At 43.4% G+C, this 19323-nt stretch overlaps 1 protein-coding gene and 1 long non-coding RNA gene across 4 annotated transcripts in view; both read left to right on the forward strand.

The window, feature by feature from the left end:
- The window catches only part of LOC134172126 (uncharacterized), a 447287-nt gene that overhangs the window by 50538 nt on the left and 377426 nt on the right, over positions 1-19323 (forward strand). The gene's annotated exons all lie outside the window — the stretch shown is intronic.
- ETV6 (ETS variant transcription factor 6) overlaps positions 1-19323 on the forward strand; it is a 133327-nt gene that overhangs the window by 40969 nt on the left and 73035 nt on the right. Inside the window, exon 2 of one of the 3 annotated variants that reach the window (XM_062634954.1) lies at positions 2499-2628. The exons of 1 other annotated variant lie outside the window; for it this stretch is intronic. In XM_062634954.1, coding sequence (XP_062490938.1) covers positions 2499-2628 — 130 coding nt within the window. The remainder of the gene's footprint in view (positions 1-2498; positions 2629-19323) is intronic. One more of the 3 variants, XM_062634955.1, reaches the window with a different exon arrangement.

The raw sequence follows: 19323 nt of genomic DNA on the forward strand, positions 1-19323 counted from the left end.
GCACTTGCTACATCTATTGCCCTTGAGAGGCACATGCTGTCCTTTTCCAAGACAGCTTAACTCTGAAATTACTCAGCTCACTTGAGCTTTACTCTTTCTGTAACTCAGGTTGCCTGTGTGTCTAATAAAAAGAAAAAGACTTACCTCATGCCTGTAAATTGCTTTGATATTTGGGTTAAAGGTGCTGGAAAAAAAAATGCAGGATTAGAAAGAGAGGGCATTTCAAAGGCACTAACAGCTAACTCCCGTTTGTGCCCTGTTAAATGTGTTCTGCAAATACTACCAATTCACGCATTATTGTGGATATCAAAAGTGTGTGGAAAAATTATTTCCACAACTTCTTTTTGATTTTTAGTGTCCTGTTCTCATGAGTACTAGGAAACAATGACTCTGATGTATATATTTATAACACCAAAATCTCAATGAATCTGTCTGGTATAAATAAGGTTACCATATGGCTTTAGGAGGTGGAACAGTTTGGAGAAAAAGGCAGGAGGTACTGGAAGCATGTCTCAGTTTGCTACAACACCTCCTGGGTGCTGAGGGAAGTGCACAGGGTTCTGGATTTAATTTCATCTCCTGTGTCCTGGGTTCAGTCTCATCCAGTACACAAAACAAGCAGCTGCAGTGTGGTTCGATTATCTGAGCTGTGCATCGCAGCAGGAAATGCTAAAAAGTGGCTGGTCTTGTTGGGAATTGCTGGGTATGTACCAGGGGTGAGAAGGTGCAAATGGTCAGCAAGACCTCAGAATGGGCACAGGGAGCTGCACCTTGTGGGAACATGAGGCACAGAGTCAGCCGTTTCGGGTCAGGGAAGGAGTTGCATCAGTTGAAAGCAGAGTAATGTTTTGTAGTTCCACTGGTACGTCTTTCGCCACATCTCAATGAATGTCCCTGTTTGTTAACTATGAAAAACTAAATTGATAGGAGCCAATGGATTGCTGTTGCCTGGACAATGATGAATAGAAAGAAACTGAGGGGACACAGTAAGATGTTCATGTTCTACCAGCCACCAGGCTTCTCTGCCATGACTGTCGTCAGTGGTGGCTGTAGTATAGTGGTAGGACGTTGAGGCAAAACTTCTGGTTCTTTGTGAGCCGCTGAGCAGCAAGATGATAGCAGCACCTTGCACAAGAATGAACTGGGCTCACTTTGAATTGGTGGCTGAGAGATGAAGGACGTCCTCAGTATTCCATGCCCCATTTCTTTCTGGATATGTCACCTAGTTTGCCTAAAGAGTTTTCTGCTTTGGTGCGTATAGTTGTTATTTACTCATGTTGTACAAACCTCCCGTCCGCTTTGGTGGGGAGGGTGCTAATGTCATGTTCTGCAGGTACCTCCATCAGCTTCAGTCTAGTTCCCTGCTGCACTGCTGTGATAATGTTGTGGTTCATAATGGAAGTAATTGCCTTCTCATGCTCCAGCACCAACGTTGTCTTTCCACTTGCCAGAGATGGGGTAGGGGGCTGCACACACACTTTCCTGCAAATACTCAGAAAGGAAGGTAGCTCCTTCTGCCTCTGTATGTCCGTGGATGTAAATCCACACTGTTTGCACTGCCATTGTTAAATGTCAGCAGCAGGGTTTTGGGGAATAACGCACACTGCCTTCCAGGAAGCACACGATAATGATTTTTTTATGCTCCTGTAAAATCGTGGCTATGTTTATTTACAAAGGGTATAATGCGTGCTGTGATTGGAGTAAGGATTAGAATATGGAACAATTTTCCCATCAGATCAGATGAAATTTCAGTCTTAAATTTCTTGGCAGGCGTTTTCAGTGACTATTATGAAACTAATGTAACATTCACAAATTGCCCTTTGAGTCTGTTTCTCTGTCCTTGTGTAGCTGTTTTCTGTATGCTGACTTACTTGGTTGGTTGCAAGTTAAACTACTTCAAAGAAAGTGCTAGTAGCTACTTTAGGCAAGAAAAAAAGTACTCAATGGTTACTCAAAATTACTCAATGGTAAATAGAACAGATTTTAGTGATAGAGTGGTTTTCTGCCGCAAAGAGAAAACTAATTGCTTAGTGTCTTTAAAATGCTCTGAAAGGATAAAGTGTTAAACACTTTATATATTGTGCTCAGATCATAACTGACTTGTTAGCATAAGACAAAGTGGTTTTGGCACTTTCTGTAACAGTACTCACGAGTGTATGGTGAGGTTGCTGTCAGACATAAAACCCTCAGAGTCCCCCAACTTGTGTGTCACTTCCCTTTCCTCCCTCAGCAGATTTCTGAGACAACCCTTGGAAACTTGGTGGGCCTTTTGAAAAGTAGCCCCATCACCCTGAAAGCTGCAGCAGTGTGTCTCCTGCGCAGCGCTTGTGTGCTCCCTGGGCAGCTGGCTGCATCGCTATTGCTGCTCGCCCCCTCCGTGTGCGCACACTTCCTTCCTTCCACCCACTTCCCCCTGCCCTGCCTTGGTTTCACACCTCTGTTCCAAAGTTCACGTTGTCCTCCCTGTCTTTCCCCCCTCCCCGCTTTCTTTTTAACAGCAGGAAAGAATTTCGTACACACCTCCAGTGAGCCCGGTACCAAATTACACTTCCTCGACACCACTACATGTCCCAGTGCCGCGAACGATCAGGATGGAGGAAGACGCGATCAGACTGCCAGCACACCTGCGTGAGTGTCAGCGCGGAGGCTTCTTACCCTCTTGGATTGAGGAGGGTGCAGGGTGGCGTGAGGAGGTGTCTCTGTGTTTATGGAAATGCGGAAGCTCTCTGGCTTTAGACTTGTTTTCCTTTTTTATAAAGCTCTAGCTGGTTTGATCTTTTCAACCAAGGGAAATTACTCTTAAATACATTATATTATATTCCCACCTCACCTGCTTCCCCTGCACTCCTTGTCAAGCATTTGGCTAATTTCTCGTGACAGGCACAAATGTGGAGGTTTTATTTTGACGGGAAGTACTATGTTTCCTTGCACAGTATAGGAATTGCTCAGCGATGTGCTGTGACACAAGGTCAGAGTTTCATAAACCTGTGGCAAGTGGAGTGTGTTTGTGCTGTGAGTATTTTTCAAGTTGCTATGAGTCTCAATATTAAATACTCGTGGTGCCCAGGCTGTCTGCTACAGAATGTGTGTGCTGACAAAGGCAGTGGGGAAGGAGGAAGGATGATCTTAGCTGTGCGCAAAAGGATGCTGCAAAGGCGGAAGGGCATTTCACTGACATTGGAACAAAAACTGGAGCTGGGGACAGGGCGAGAGCCAGGCACTTTCTTGCTGAGATAATTTAATGTTTGAGGAATAGGAAACACCAAGGACTGTTGGCCAGCGAGAGGCGAATTAGTGAAATAGGATGGGAACATGGAAAAGAGTTTTCCTTTTTGGAGGGGAAGCACTTCTGATGCAAATTGAGAAGTTTGCTTGAAACTTTCCTTGGGTGTTAACACTCTTGGGGTACTTGAGCGACAACAAGCAACAGGGCCAGGAGCAAGTGTGACTTTGTGTGTTGCCATCTGACAAATGGGTTTGGGATTTCAGGGGTGGGTTGGAAAGTGTGTGTTTATCACAAGACATTCTCATTCTTGTCCTCAGCTGTCTCCCAGGAACACTCCTTTTCTGGATGCAAACTGTGCCCCCAGCACTTCTGTGATTCCATGCTCGCTCTGTTGCTGGCCACCAAGGTGGTTGCTCTGCCCCAGGGTCTCTCATTGCCCATGCTGCGTTCTGCCTTATCCTGGTTTTCCCAACTGCTGCCTTTTACTCTGCTAAGACTTGCACTTCTGTGTGTGCTGCAGCAGAACCTGGGTTGTCCCTTTTCTTGCTTTCCAATGGGAATGGGAGCTGGCACTGCAGCATTTCTGACCATGTCTGGTCAGAACATCTGTTCAGACCATGTCTTGCTGCCTCTGAGCATCTGTGAGCTTCCAGATGCTGCTTCCCCATCTTTGTGGCTGCTGGGCTGTTTCCCTGGCCTGGGGAGGACTTGCTGCCACACTTAGAAGGCATTTCTTTGCTTTACCCAAAACTTGGACACAAAAACCCAACACAGAAACAGTTCTCCAGCAGTTCTTTTCCCACTGGTGCTTTTAATCTCCAGGATCTCAGGTTCTTTTCCTTTTTTTCTTTTCCCATTGCCTTAGTTGGTACTGTTTACTTCTGCTGTGGGAGCCACTGTCTGCCGTCTCCACAGCTAGGATCAGGGCTGGCTTTCCAATCACTTCCTGCCTTCCCTGCTGGGTCTGGCAGATGCAGAAGGCAGGAAGGCAGAGACCCTTGATACTGAAAGGGGTGGGGCATTGTTTTTACTACCTGCTTCCTTCCTATCATCTGCCCAGCTTCCTAGGCACTATGAAGCTTATAAGGCTTCCTCCCAGTGAAGACTTTCCACCCAGAATTTTTAGGTGTCATCCAGCCTTTCGTCTTCATTTTTGTCCCAGTTTGTCTTCTGATTGGCACATTTTTTAACTTGCAAGGAGGCTTCTTTCCTATTTGTATTTTCACACCAGTCTGTATAAAACCAGACGATTAAATCATTAAATACCTGTGGGACAGTCTTCCACAAAGTTAGTATCTCAGGTCATAAACAACATGGAGCACGTTTACACAGCTTTACTAGTTGTGGTTCCTGTTAGTATAGTATAGCTCAGTATGCAGTCAGTATTGACCCAAATGCTGTTACCGTCCAACTCACTCAAACACTGTGAAAACCACTGCTTAAAGTATGTAGGTTCATAGTTAGACCAGAAGGGAACATTATGAATTCCTGAAATATCTCTGGTACAACTTGAGTTACGGAACTTGACTCAGTAACTCCTATGTTTGGGTCCAGTAATTGAACTACAGCATGTTATGCAGAAAGATTCCTGCTCTTCATGTAAAGACTTCAGTGATGGGGAGGGTATAAGGTCTCTAGATGTTCTTTCAATGGTTAATTATCCTCCTTATTTGCCTTTTTTTTTTTTAAGTGCCCTATTTATAGTTTGAATTAGTCAAGCTTCAGTTTCCAACTATTAAATCTCATTATCTCCTTTCCTGCTAAATATTGTCAAAAGACTACTCCTGATATAGGTGCTTTTAGATAAAGTAACTTCTTAACCTTTTCTTAGCTAAACTGGATAGGAAGAGAGGTTCTTAAGGCTGTCAATCTTCCTGTAAAGCTTCCAGATTTCAAACTGTTTATATCATCTTGGTGAACTGTTTCCTACTTCAGACATCCTTCTTAAGGTGAGGACAACAGAATAGAAGATCATATTCCAGGATTAGTCTTCCTATACCAGGTATGGAAATAACGAGGTGGATCTCAGGTCGTGAGACTTAGGAGGTATTAAATGGGATTTTGCAACTCCTGCATGGACTCCTCTCATTTGATTTGGTAAGAATTTTTTATTTAGAGAAGTGCCTGAGAGGTGGCTTTGGTCCTAAATCCAAACCGCCTCAGAAATCAGGAAAATTAGCTAATTTCTTGTTCAGACTTTGGTACTGTGTGTAAAGCTTTGGTTTAGGTCTGCTAAGTCTGAGAGTTTTTTGGTTCCAGCCTTATTGCTGTTTATTGCTGTTTTTGTTGATTAGGTGAAGTGTAATAACTTCTTTCAACCCTTACTCATTCCAGTGCAGCAGGGACATAGGGTAAGTTTCTGCAGTCATACACAGAGCTGATAGCTTGTCAGGCCTCCACTCATTCTCTGTTTCCATGACATTCTGATGGCATTTACCAAAATAAAGGCAAGATTCAGTCCTAACCTGTGCATCTTCATCTCTGCCAGCTTGGAAGTTCAAGAGCTATGCTACAAGTGCAGCTGGAAACAGCATTTGACCCAAGCGAAGGTAGAACTAGAGACAAATGTTTCAGAACAGGAAGTGCACTTTGTGGATTCAGACAGTGTTTTATGCCTTCCTTTTAGAAATTTCACTGTTCCTAATGTTGAAGAGCACTGTGAAGGTGCTAACACTCAATTGTATCAGGACAATTAGTAGAACAATTTCCTTTGGTGCAATAAATTATTTCTTGCTGTTTGCTGAGCAAATGGGTCTCAGCTATGCTGAGCTAATTTCATACAGAGACTGGAAAAGGGAGAAGTGCAAAGTTTAGAAGGGTGGAATGAGATTCCACTCCTTACCGAATAACTGAGTATTGGGAGCATTGTAAACAAACTATCAGTGGAGAGCTGGAGAATATGCTTTCCTCTATTCTAGATACATAGTCAGAATCACTGCAGTGATCTCCAGTTTACTCTTTGTCCCTGGTGAGCATGTTGCAGTAGCTTTGCAGCATATCTGATCTCCACTAGACTGTAATGATGTCAGATAGGAGTGTGTGAAAAACGGAGGTGTTTCCTAAGGATTCAGGAGAAGCAAGTTCAGCTCTCACACAAGGCTCTGCCCTTGATGCCTTCTGTGACCTTGGGCATCTTGTTTTAGTTTCCCCACTGTAAAACATAAAAACCATGAGTGCAAAGGCTTTTAAAAGATTTGAAAATTAGTGCAGTGGCTGCCCAGGTATAGTGATAGTGAAGAATGTTGAGATAGGTAAAAGTCCTCTGAAACTATTTGCATACCCCTTGTCTCTGAGGAAGCTTACTCTGTATTACCATGGAGTTAGTTCTGTGTTTTTTTCTTTCTTTCTTTCTTTTTAGTTTTATCAAAACAATCATTTTGTCTTGTCTGACACGATGTCATTAGTTACTCATGTTGAGCTATGGCTAATACCTTGTGGTAAAAAGTTCTTGGAACTGGGCAGTTCTTGGAACTTTGAACTTAGAGGTGGATGCAAGAACACTTCCCCATGTCTATTCATATGCTCTGAATCAGAGAGAAAATAGATTTTTCCTTTTTTTTTGTAATAAGTAAGATGGAAATTAGGTGGTTTGCCTTCTACAATGGGGTTTCATGGATTTCTTTGTCTCCTTCAACATAAAATGGCCTCAGCAAGAGACACACAGATATCAGTGCTGAAAAAGGACTTGCTGCATACTGTAATCCCATGCAGCAGCATTCCCTCTTGCATGTTTCTGTTGATTTGTACAGTCTGATTTTTATCTCTGAAGGGCATCTTCCCTTGGGAACGCCCGTGTGTTTGTTTAGGGAGACGGACCTCAAGAGTTTTCTATTGATACAAGCATGGACAAGAGTTCATTTCTTCCTCTGAACAAATTAATCCTTTTTTCTCCTTTAGTGTTGGCATCCTTCATAAGCCTGTAGCCCATAGCCATAGCAAGGCACACTGCACATACTTCTCTGTAATTTTCTGTACACAGAGAATCATTGAATCACAGAATGGTTTGGGTTGGAAAGGACCTTAAGATCATCTAGTTCCAACACCCCTGCCATGGGCAGGGACACCTCACACTAAACCGTGTTGCCCAAGGGGCTGTCCAACCTGTCCTTGAACACTGCTGGGGATGAAGCAATTATTCTTGGCAGTAACTAATTTTTCTTGCTGTTACATTTTTCTGAACCCCCAATAGCCTGCACTGGTATTCAGAGTAAGATGACACACTCTAGATGTAATGGTACATGCATCACCTCATAGGGAAGAACTTTTACATTGGGACTGCAGTGTTGTTGTTGTCTTGACTGTGCTCACTTTTTGGGAGGTTGTGGTGGTGGCGAAAGCTAAAGACCTACTTGTAAAACTGTTGAGTACTTCTTGTTTCAGATATAGGCTTGGGTTCTAGTCCTTGGTTTTCCAGTGTGCGAGATGTTCCAGGCCACAGCTGGTTTTGATGAACTTCAGAGTATTCTGACCTGGTCCCATACAGCCAGTGAGATGACGTTTTTCATCTCAGTATCTCTGCGTCCCTTGCAATTACTGTCTGCTCTAGTGCCCTCATTAAGGAGGACAGAAGGGAAATTTGTTTAGTTTTCTGCAGTGATTATATTAAAGGCTTGAAGTTTTTAGTGAACCTGTGACAGGAATCTTTCTGTATGCCTATTTATTTATATTAGTATTTGATACTCTGATTTCACTGGGGGTCAGTCCAGTAGCTCAGTCGACATCTTTGTGATCCTGGCTGTACTACATTGTGCAGAAAAGCCCTCTTTATAACCCTCAAGTCTGGACATGAGTAATAGAGTAGCCCAGGCAGCTGGGCTCTCAGTTGGGCAGATTCTTTAAACTAAGGCATTTATCAGACCTGAGAGCATTTTATCATGAGTTTCTTTTGTCTGATCACACATTGTTGCTTATATGCATAATATGCATAATTTGTGGTTTAAGGGCACCAATTTTCTTTCTCTTTTTTATTTTTGTTCCTTCTAAGGAATGCAGGAAACAATTAAGAGGAGGAGGAGGAAGCAACAACACTGTCAGGGTTGCCAAGGATCCATTTTTTCTGCGTAGTGTCTATTAATTATGTTGCTCCTTTTATTAATCCTTTGGCACCTGTTAATTATTCTACAATTTTGGCTAGCAGCTGGAAAGCCACTTTGAAGCATTAAGTGTATTGTTATTTAGTTACTAGAATATTCAATGCATTGAACTGAAAGTATGTTGTGAGACAGGGGAAAAAAAGCCCTTTACCCTAAGCCACATTTAGAGCAACAAGCAATAAAAATATTTGCTTTGGAAGGATCTTTGTGGAACAAAACTGACTGACGCACATACAGGGAAAATAAAATAAAAGCTGCCTAAAACAAAGGGGCTGTGAGAGACGGCCAGAATGTCAAATGAATGACTCTGAGACTAATCCTGGTCCCACTGAAATGAGTGCTTAAATTCCCACTGACTTTAGTGGGATCTGGACTGGCCTTTTTCTCAGATGATTGGCTTCTTCCAGCCCCCTCTCTGCTCTTCTCTGACATTATGGCCACTTAAGCCTTGTTCCTCCCTCTTACAGTCCTTTATATACTTGACTTTCCTCCTAATCTGTTTTTTACCTTATACTTCATTCTGTCCCTGGGTAGCTATTCCTTTCCTAGGCCATCCAACCTACTACAACAGCAAAAAATTAAGCTGGGACAATGGCTCTTCTTGTTACCACCTGACTGCCTACAGTAGTTAATCTTCTTGATGTTGCATCTTTGTCTTCCATGATGGGCTTTTCTTACATGTATACATTGTGAGCTATGCAAGGCAGGGCCCATCTGCTTCCTATGTTCAGCAGTACCTCCTGGTCATTCAGTTAATAACTCATAATGAACTATTGACAGGAGGACTGCACTGTGGAAATTCCAGCCAGCCGTCCTGTCAGTGACACTACTTTGGTCAGCCCTAGCAAAGGGACTGGGTCTGGCTCCTTCAAGATTGTGAGTTACATACAGTTGTGAGGCAAACAGAATGAAAATCTTAAGCCAGGGAGACATGGGTTATGCCTGTTACCTAAGGTGGCCTCTCCCACAGACAGCCTCAGGTGTACATCTAATTTTAACTCGCCTACTCCAGCCTGCCTCCTGGGTGTTTCTTACAGTGAATCTCAGGCCAGCCCTGGAGTGATCCTACAGACAGGCAGTTTGTATGGGTGTCAAGCTCAGTCTCAGATTCACTTCTGCACCATTACTGGTCCAGCTGGGAAAGCCGTGGCCTTTGGGTCAGGAAAATTCTGATTTTCATTTATCTGTCATGGTCTGTTTTTTTTTTTTTTTTTTTTAATCATCTGTGGGAGGCTGACCCCCTCATCACTGGGTTTGCATTGGGGCAGCTCCGGGCCACTTCAGTTGTCACCCTTGATGTAAACAGCCGTCGAGTTGAACCTTAAATCTGTTAGCACCTTATTGCTAGCGACTGTGGCAGAGGCATGCAGGTTAAGTGAGAAAAAACATGTAAAGGGGCAGTGCTGTGAGCTGGTTCTGCTTCTTGAGAGAGTATTTTATAGGCAAGTACCTTTTTATTTTTAATTTTTTAATGTACCTGGTTGTTACGTAGAGTTAAGACAGTGGTTTTCTGCACCAGCAGTCACCAGTGGAAGTGTGTGGAGGGACGAGATCCTTCCTGTGCTGGTGGGAACTTGCAAAGCAGTCCTGAGGTAGGAGTGTGAGAGACCTTGTGCTTCAGGGTACAGAGAAGTGGCAGTGTGGGAGTCCCACTGGTGCTAAGCCAGCCTTTTACCCTCCTGGAAAGCTTCACTTCAGGGTTTTAAATCTTCAAAACAGACTCACCTCTATTCAGAAGGGAAAGGGAGCCATTGTCGCTTTAATCTGGGATTCAAGCCGATCCTTTGTGGAATTCCCCTGGAAAGTGTGGAAAGGAATAAGAAGCAAAAGCAGCAGGACATTTATGGTATTGCTGGGTTTGAAGCATTTTTAGCTTTGTCTTAAAGGGACGCTGTCAAGATCAGTGAACCTAAAATTAGCTTGTTTTCTCTTTCCATCCCGAATCATAGAATGTGTCTAATTTTTCATTTGTGTTATAAGTACTTTTTTTTTGTTGGTTTGTTGTTTTGTTTGATTTTTTTGTTAAGAAATAAAATTAATGTAGAGAGCCTGGTGTTCATAAATAGCCCTACAATTAAAGAAAACTGAGAAGAGAAACTGCGTGTAAGCCGTGACTAACACCACCACAATGACAAACCATGGTGTGGTGAGCGCCTCGCTACAAAACACAAGTGTGGTAGAAAACCCTGTGGAAGCAACATAGCATGCATGCAATGTCCACTCCCCTAATAAAAAACAGAGCTGAGCCTCTGAACATTGGAAGAGAGCACCACTGTTCAACACTGAGAGGGCGCAGAGTGTGTGGGCTACAGCTTCAGGGTACCAGGGATTAATGTAATAGGCTGTGTGTATACAGAGAGAAAACAATTGTTTGATGCCCTTATGAGAGGGTGGATTTCCTTCTGCTGTATTTGTATGTCTTCTCTCCTGTGCTGGCACTCCTTCTGGTGCTAAACCAATGCAGCCTGACAAAATCACAATTAAACAGGATTTTACACCCATTTTACAACTCCTTTTTTTTTTACTGCTGGAGCTGGATGACTGAATGATTTATAAGTTCACTGAAGAAATTTCTGGTAAAACAATTCCATCCATAGTTGGAGGCCCAGTTCAACAGCTCGGCCAAGAGCCTCTTCCCAAGATTGTTTTCCAAAGATAACTTGGGAGGGGGAAGCATGTGTGCATCAGCCACTGCTGTGGGTGCTTGTGTGTTGCTGTCTTTTATGGGATGAATACGTTTGAACGTGCTCACTCCTCATGTAAACTGTTCCGTGCAGGACTAGCATGCTACTGTTAATATAGCAGTGAGCTTTGTTCAAGAAGTTATGAGTTATTTATATGTTAAATAGGCATATATGTTAGTTAAAAAGCAGTCACCACTGATTGGCTTTCTAGAGTAAAAGCATTAGGTTCCTTGCTCAGCTCCAAATCTTTGCTTATGAGCATATGCATGAAAGTCATACCTTAGGAGTAGCCCTAAGCAACCTGCTTTATTTACTGCATACGCCTGTCTGGTTTTGATCTCCATATGCTTTTGTATGCCACTGAAAAAAAACGTCCATTCTGCACTGGCATCAGGGTCAAGGAGCTCTATGGCAATTACGCAAAGCAGAAAATGAAAATGTTACATTACGGCGTGACAAGATAAAATGAAATTAATGTCTCTAATGATTAACCCATGTCTCCTTCCTGCTTTAGAGTCTACAGGCATAGTACGGGGTGTTCTGCAGTCAGTGGAGATGTAGGGTGAGGGACAAAATTCTCCGTTATGGGTATTGATTTGGACACAGTGCAAGTCTTCCTTTTTGAGAGTTTACTGAGTGCATCCTTGTAGCTTGAAAGTCACTATTCAAGTCCCAGAGTTGCTTGTAGCACCAGATCCCAAGTACCATGCAAAACTGGACCTCTCCTGCAGGCAAGCAATATTCCACCCATGTGCTGTGACACGCAGAAGGGGATAGTACCCTAATACAGGCTTTTGGCATTACATACTCCCTTCTCAAAGAAACAGTGGTAGTTTCATTGACTTTTGGGCTATGCACCACTGGGCATGCCCTGGGGGTGAAGGAGGAAGCAGTCGGATGACAGGAGCTCAGTGGGGAGGGTCTGACAACTATAGTGACCACAGTGAAGAGCTGGTCTGAACAAACCAATTGTGGTCAGCACTGTGAGCATCAGCTCTTTGCCAGAGTGGTGGATTTCGCAAATGCTTTCTGGTGAGGATAAGCTCTAAGAATGTACTTATTTCAGAGGCAAATACTGTAATGCTGGTAGTGCAATTGCACTATCTCAGCATCCTGCTAAAAAGGTTTATTTTCTTAAGTTATTCATGTGTTCTCAGCATTCTCCCTCTTTCAGAAGCACTTTTTTATGCTTCCTTCAGGTGTCCTAAAGCTTCTTGTTTTGCAGAACAAACCTCCCGAAGGGGCTGTGACCTGGGAGCACTGACATTTTATTTTAAGCCCACCAGCAGCAAAAAAACGGAATATTTTTGAAGGGAAATTTCCTTTTTGGGTTTTTGTATCCCTGAAAGAATTTCCGATGTAGGCAGACAGTAATTCCCAGCTACATACTTCCTGATAAGGAAACAGCTCCAATAAATGCAGCTATAAATAGCTACCTTTTCAGTTTTTAAAAATCCAAGGAGATCTGTTTACCCTTTCTTTCAAACTGTTGAAAGAAGGGGACCGTGTAGGATAAGAGCCTTAACATTTGGCACCCCTTGGCTCTCCAGATCAACAAATTAAGACTGTAGTCTGCATCTGTACATCTGATGATGTGAAGCCAAGATGTCTGTTTGTTTCTGCTCATCCTTCTCACACCACCACAAAAGAAAAAACAGCTTTTTTTTTTATGTCTATGGTAAACATAAATTGCATTTTGCCTTTCTCATGAGGGAAATGTATTACGTCCCTTCAGCAGAAGTCTCATGCTTTTGCTATATGCCTATGTTTTAGTGCTTCTCTAGATAGAGTTTGTTAAGGTGCTCTGTTATCTCAGAATAAGTAGTGTGATCTTCAGTTACATTTTTTCACATTTACTGTGGATATGCTGGAGCAAATTCATAGTTACACATAAATCCCCTTTTTTCTAAAAGCAAGTTGCTGCTTCAGTTTTGTGCAGTTAGTTTATAAACCTCCTGAATTGTCTGTATTATCTTCCGCCTTTTTATGGTTCTCTTTTGTGTATTTTTAATTTGATGCCTTTCACTTTGGGCTTTTGCTGAAATTTTTATAGAATCATAGAATGGCTTGGGTTGGAAGGGAGCTTAAAGATCATCTTGTTACAACCCCCCCTGCCACAGTGGGGTTCCTTTTCCATCCTGCTTTTCTTTGTTCTTTCAACAGCGTCAAATGCACAGTATCTTCAGAAAAACAAATCACTGTTTGCCTACACAAAAATTTATAGATGAATGATTTTGATGCAAGAGTTTATGTGAAAATGTCTTTGCAGGTTAGATTTCAGGTCAGCTGTACTTGCCATTCAGATTACAATGAACAACATATATATATACGTCCCCTAGCTTGATCGTTTTATAGAGGATGAGTCTGCTTCATAAGTCACCTTGATGAGCACTTAGACCTGAGTTAGACTTAAGTTTCTGTCCCATGGTGGTGGGGAAGGGTCTGCTTACAGGCTGGTATGTCCTGCATGGCTGCTGAGAGGCCGGTATCTCCAGCCAAATCCCAGCACATGTTTGGGGACAGGCTTCTTCATGGGGCGTGTTAGTGGCTGGGGCACCCTGTGTTCTCATTTGTTCCTGTCCTGGGCACTCCCCCTGTATTTTGGGGGTTGTGCGTGTGATGTGCCACTGCACATTGGCACTAGCTGCACCATGGCCAAAGCCCCTCAAAGGGTGAGAGTTCCTCAGTGCAGGGAGTCACTGGAGAGTTGATGCCCACCACAGCAGAGAGGAGGTATAATAATCTCCTTTTTCCTCCTCCTCCCTGTTTCTCCTTCCAGTGATTTCACAGGATCTTATGACTTGTGGCCAAATCCTACCCATGAGGGCACTCAGCTGCTGTGGGCCCCTCCTCTTGGCCCGCTGACTGTGCTCCCGGCTGGCCCAGAGCCGAACAGATTGCACAAGGGTGCAGCTGGTGAATTATCCCCCCTTGCCCTTATCGTCCGTTGTTCACTGAAGTGCCATGGCAGGGCTCAGCACACTCCTCTAGCTTCAGTTGTGTTTGAGCCCCTAAGCACATCACTTGTACTCAGTTTCCTTTTGTGGGTACCTGAAGGGGTTTTACCTTCTCCCTCCTGTGCTCCCCTCTTGGCTGCACCAGGAAGGTTGATCTGTGTGTGCAGGCCTGGCCACACCTCCTCAACAGGCCCGTGGAACATGCACAATTAATACGGTATTAATTAATTATGGGGAGAAGTCGCTGCTGGCACAAGAACCAAGGCTTGCAGCTTATAAAGTGAATGCTTTGATGCTGAGCTTTAAAGAACGTTTCCATCAACTCAAGCCAGCAGAGAGATTCTGTGATATTTAAACCCTCCCTCCGCACAGACACCAGTGCTCATGGTTCTGCCACTCAGGGCACTAACAACAGAAATAGTGGTGGCAAAGGAGTGTTCAGAAAGCACAACCGGCGATCCACTCTCATGTCATGAGTAGGATTGCAGAAGTCCCAGGTGGAAAAATTGGGGCTGAACCAGAAATTGTTTGTCATGCCAGCTTAATAGATGTTTGCAGTGTGCAAAAAGAATGACTTTCTGGACCTGCTGAAATGAATAGGAGTTGTCTGACTTCAGCAGCTCCCATGGTTTTATCCAGAACATGTGTGTGTGTGCGTGAATGTGTAGGTTTGTGATGTGCTTCTACTTGTTTGGCCAACTTCTGGGGGAAGAGAGATGAAGGAACAACTATACCTCTTTGGTTTTATGCAATACTGAGAATTTCTCCCTTTCTACTTCCTCCTTCTCGGCAGCACAGAAGGAAGTAGCCCCGGTCCTTGCCAGTCCGCAAACCAGTTACTCATTTCAGTTCTGCCACTTGAGTGGGTCTTCATGTATTTCCTAGTGGGGGAAATCTCCCTTTATGTATCTAAGTTCCTCCTTCCTATTCTCTCTTTTGTTCTGATTTCTTCCAAGCAATCTGCCTCCTTCAGTTTTTAACCTCGTTGCTGGCTTTCGCTTCCTCTCTGTGCTTCAGTGAAGGCGTTCTGTCAGAAAAACCCCTCTGTACACAGATACTTCTTTGTTCCCTTTTTTTTTCTTTTCTGTTACACTTCTTTGTATCTTGCTTCCTTGGAAACTTCCTCAGTAGTCTTACTACCTCTGGGGTTTTCGCTGCTTTACCCGGCTACTTGTTACTATGTTGCTGGGTGTGTTTAAGGCACCTTGATCTTCTTATTAGAGGTATTTTTCTTTTACTGCTCTTTAAATCCTAACAGGCAGTGGTGACAAATATTGTTATTAAATACACGGGGCTTGTTTCATCACTGCTCTACAGCTTGCTTGGTGGTTTTCACTTGTTGAAGGCGAGCACGACCAAATCACAGGAGTCATTCTTTATTTCCAGTTTGTGTTGTTCTCAGGGATGCAATGCACAGCGTGGGGTAGTGGTGAAAGAGTCACATGCAGTAGAAGTAGTTCAAGGCTTGGTGCAGGATTTGAAGCCTTGAAGCTCAGCAGTAGGAACAGGTAATAGCACTCAATGTCTGTAAGAGCTAGAGCATTTACAGACCTGCAATTTTTACACCCTCTCTGTTTTAAAATCATGAAGAATAAAAAGCAAGTGGAGGGACTGGGAGTGACAGTAGAGGTAACAGTGACAGCGAGATGGGTCGTGTTTGTAATGGGGAGACCTGAAGCAGCTGGGCTATTAAAGGAGTCAGTATTTGCTGTTGGCCTCCTGCCACACCATTGTCAGTGTGTGCAATACCGATGGCTGAATCTCAGAAAGTTTGGTAACTGATTCAGTTCAACCGAACACCCAGGAATAAATCCAGATATCTTTCAAATTGGTTGGATATGCAGTGTTGTACTGAGTTCTCCATAATTATGATTTTCTTGTGAGAGTTCTGGGAGAATCCAGATAGCCCAGAATAACCCTGAGAATACAGCTTCTCACTCGTGGCCTTTCTGGTGCCCCATCATTTGCAGTGAGAACATGTGGGCACAAAAAGCCCACTTAAACTAAAAAAAGAGTTAACAATCAAAATTCATTTCAAAGCTGAGATGTTTTGGATTTTTTATTTTTAATCTGGCACATGTCTCTCTGTGTACACACACATATTTAGATTCTGCAAAAAGGATGCCTGCTCAAATGCTTGGGTTTTATGCACAAGGACTGTTACTCTTCCTTTTTCTCCTGAAGCTAATTAACAATTACAACATGTTACAACCATTTCTTTCAGGCAAAGTTGTAAAATTACTGCCTGTAATCAAGAAAAATGGATGCAGAAGGTGGCGGAAGACATCTTTTATGCCACATATGCTGTCCATTAGGTATGCAGTGCTGTCCTCCACATCTCTGTTGCGTCAAGCAGGGACCACAGAGTTAGCCTGTGTTTGAGACTAAAGGCCTTGGTTTGAACTGGTCCTTCAATCTGTTTTTACCGGATCTAGTGTAGAGAGTCAGCGGTATGGTGCATCACTTGAAATCTCAGTTGGCTTAAAATTGTGGGTGGGGCTCAATCAGCTGCATTTAATGCTTTCTTAATGAGTGTACTCCATGGACCACTTCCTGATGACTACTAATGTGAAGGTTAATCCACAAGTCTTGGCATCACTTTGGAAACTGAAATAATCAGAGGGGTACAACCTATTGTGAATAAAGGTAGCTCACGCGGATACATTTATCCTGAAATGACTGGGCCCCCACTCTGGAGCATTTCTACAGTACAATTTTAGAAGTCGATATAATATCAACAATGTAAAGGCTTTAAAAATACAGTTAGTGGTCCAAAACCTGTCTCTTAACCAGCTCTATATTACACATATGCTATGTATAATTTGAGCCTCAGGACAGCCGCACTTTAGTAGAACATGACAACTGGAAGAGGAGGGACATCATCTTTCTCTGCATGAATAAAATGCTCAGCGTGTCTTTACCACTTGAAGTCATGGTCGTCTACTAAATTAACTGCTCCCAGCATCACTCAGAATTGGGATGAAAGTAAATTATTAGAATTGGGATGAAAGTAAATTATTCTTATGTTCTAAACTCTTCTTGACAGACAGCAATATATTCATATGGGACCACAGTACAGGGAAATCTCCTCCAGAAGGATGTTGTGGTTGCTCAGCAGAAAACAATTACTGATGTGAGTAGCTCGTGACTTTTTCATGTGGTTTTACAGTAAAACCTGTGAGTGTCCCTTGGCTGTAGAGTTAAGCAAAGATGTTTTTCAAAGACCAGTTCACCAGTCTCAAATTTGTTTAGCAGCTCTGTGTTAATTTCATGATCCTGCACCAAAACTGTTAGAAAATTGAAGTTCTAACACAGTTTTGTTGAAGCTCCTGAACTTCTAGAGTGGTTTCTTAACACCTTGAGTTTGTTCAGACTAAGTCCCATTCAGGGTGTGGTGGTCTCATCTACACTGTTATTTTTTAATGATAGGTGACCTAGCTAGAGCAGACTACTTGGCCAGTTTTCCTGTTCCCAGGAGACTAGGGGTGGGATAGTGTGCTGCAGTTTGAGGAAAAGATAGTTTTGCGAGTGAATGGGTTGCAGGGAGAATGTTACCATGTGGCTATGAAATCGTACCTGATATGGAGAAGGTGAACAGCGAATGATTATTCACAGTTCTTTACAACACAGCAAATCCAGACATCTGAGATAAATCATTGGCCAACATGTTTGAAAGATACAAGAATGAGGATTCATCACTATGTGAAAGAAGTAATTTCAGGAAGATATTTTAAGGGCTGAAAGAGTAAATAGGTCTCTAAAAGGACCCAGATAAACCTGTGGAGAGAGGGCCATTTGGTCAGTATGGAAACAGTGGTCTGGATGCAACTGTGGCTAATGATGTCCTTAAACCACAGATTACCAGAGACTGAGATAAGTAATATATATATTACGTATATATTAAGCAATAGCTTTCTGCTTATGACCCACTGCTGAAGACATTTGGCTAGATGGGTAGGTGATCTCTTCTAGTATGGCAGTTTTTCTGTTTTACCCCGTCTCATAACCATCTCCAGTGATTTGACAGTAGTGTGGACGCCATCCAAGCAGATAGATATTCAGTATGCATATGCTATGCCAGAGGGCTCTTTTAGGTGATAACTAGCTCATCAGCTAGAGGCCACGGATAAAAGTTAAGTGGGGGGATTTGCCTTGAAGCAATTCTGACAAAAGTCTCTTTACACAGCAGCTGACTGAATCACTGAATGTAATGCCAGGGGCAGCAGAAGAAAAAAATCTCATGTAAATTAGCTGGCGAGAGAACAGGGCAAAGCTATCTGGTGAAGGAAGGAATGGGAGAGGAGGGCAGGCAGCCACCTGCTGGAGCTTCGGCTTCCAGGACCAGAGCTCCCCCATCAAGTGTTGGAAAACAGACTTGAAGTTGGGACTGAGGGGAAGCGTGGAGAGTCTCTCTCCCTGGCATACAGGCCTCCAGTGGATTGCCATCACCCCCATATGTGATTCTGTTATCTCTCTCATTTGTTTCTCCCGCATGACCTCAAAGGGTCACTCTCATTGTCCTGCTGCCACCCAGTCCAAGGTCCAGTTTGGCCTGTGGTCCTTCTATGGCCCTGTCTCATCAGTGGAACTTGTAACATAGATTTCAATTCTGCTTTCTCTCTTGCCCCAAACAACAGTTTGGGTTTCTGGGTGCAGTCATTTAAAAAGAAGTTATTATTCGGTATGACTTGCGATTTGAAATGGTAAATTAAAAACCCACTGGGAATCTGGCAGTGCTTGCGATCTGAGCCACTTTCCTAAGGTGCTTCATAAAATACCGTATGTTGTTATTCACTCTGGCCTGGATGTTCTTGGCTCTCTCCTACTTAATGATTCACAAGATGTCTGTGAGATTAATTTTTGTAAATGCGGTTCCCCCCCGCTTCCCTCTGTATATTCTCTCCTCTCTTCTTTCCTTGTGAGTTTTCACTGCAAAGGTTCATTAAATAAAACCCACAGTCTGTATAAAGGACAGAGTGCAGTCTCAGGCGTGCTAGTGGGAGAGATCTGAGATATGGTGCACATTTGTCCTCTGGTTTCCAAGTAGGGTATTGCAGTAGTTTGGGAAGCTTTTCCACAGCTTCCCCGCCTTTTCCCCTGCTCTTTCTCAGCTCTCTGTGTCCTGTGCCTCTCTCCTGCATAGATGGAGTTCTTGTTAGTAAAAGCTCAGCAGCTCATCTACTCTGAATGCTCCTGTCTGTCTTTGGGGAGGAGGGAGAAGGAGAAAAGCTGTGTGTGGGGGGTTCTCCGCACGCCTGTGCGAGGGCAGAGCCACTGATCCCAGCATGCCGGCTGCAGTAAGCAGGCAGAGGTGTTTGTGGGGCTTACATGCCAGAGTCTCTTCAAACAGCTCTGCTGAAAGG

This window comes from Pezoporus occidentalis, unplaced genomic scaffold, assembly GCF_034315485.1.
Source record: "Pezoporus occidentalis ecotype Australia unplaced genomic scaffold, CSIRO_AGI_Poc_V1 ctg44, whole genome shotgun sequence".
In the NCBI taxonomy this organism is placed as follows: Eukaryota; Metazoa; Chordata; class Aves; order Psittaciformes; family Psittacidae; genus Pezoporus; species Pezoporus occidentalis.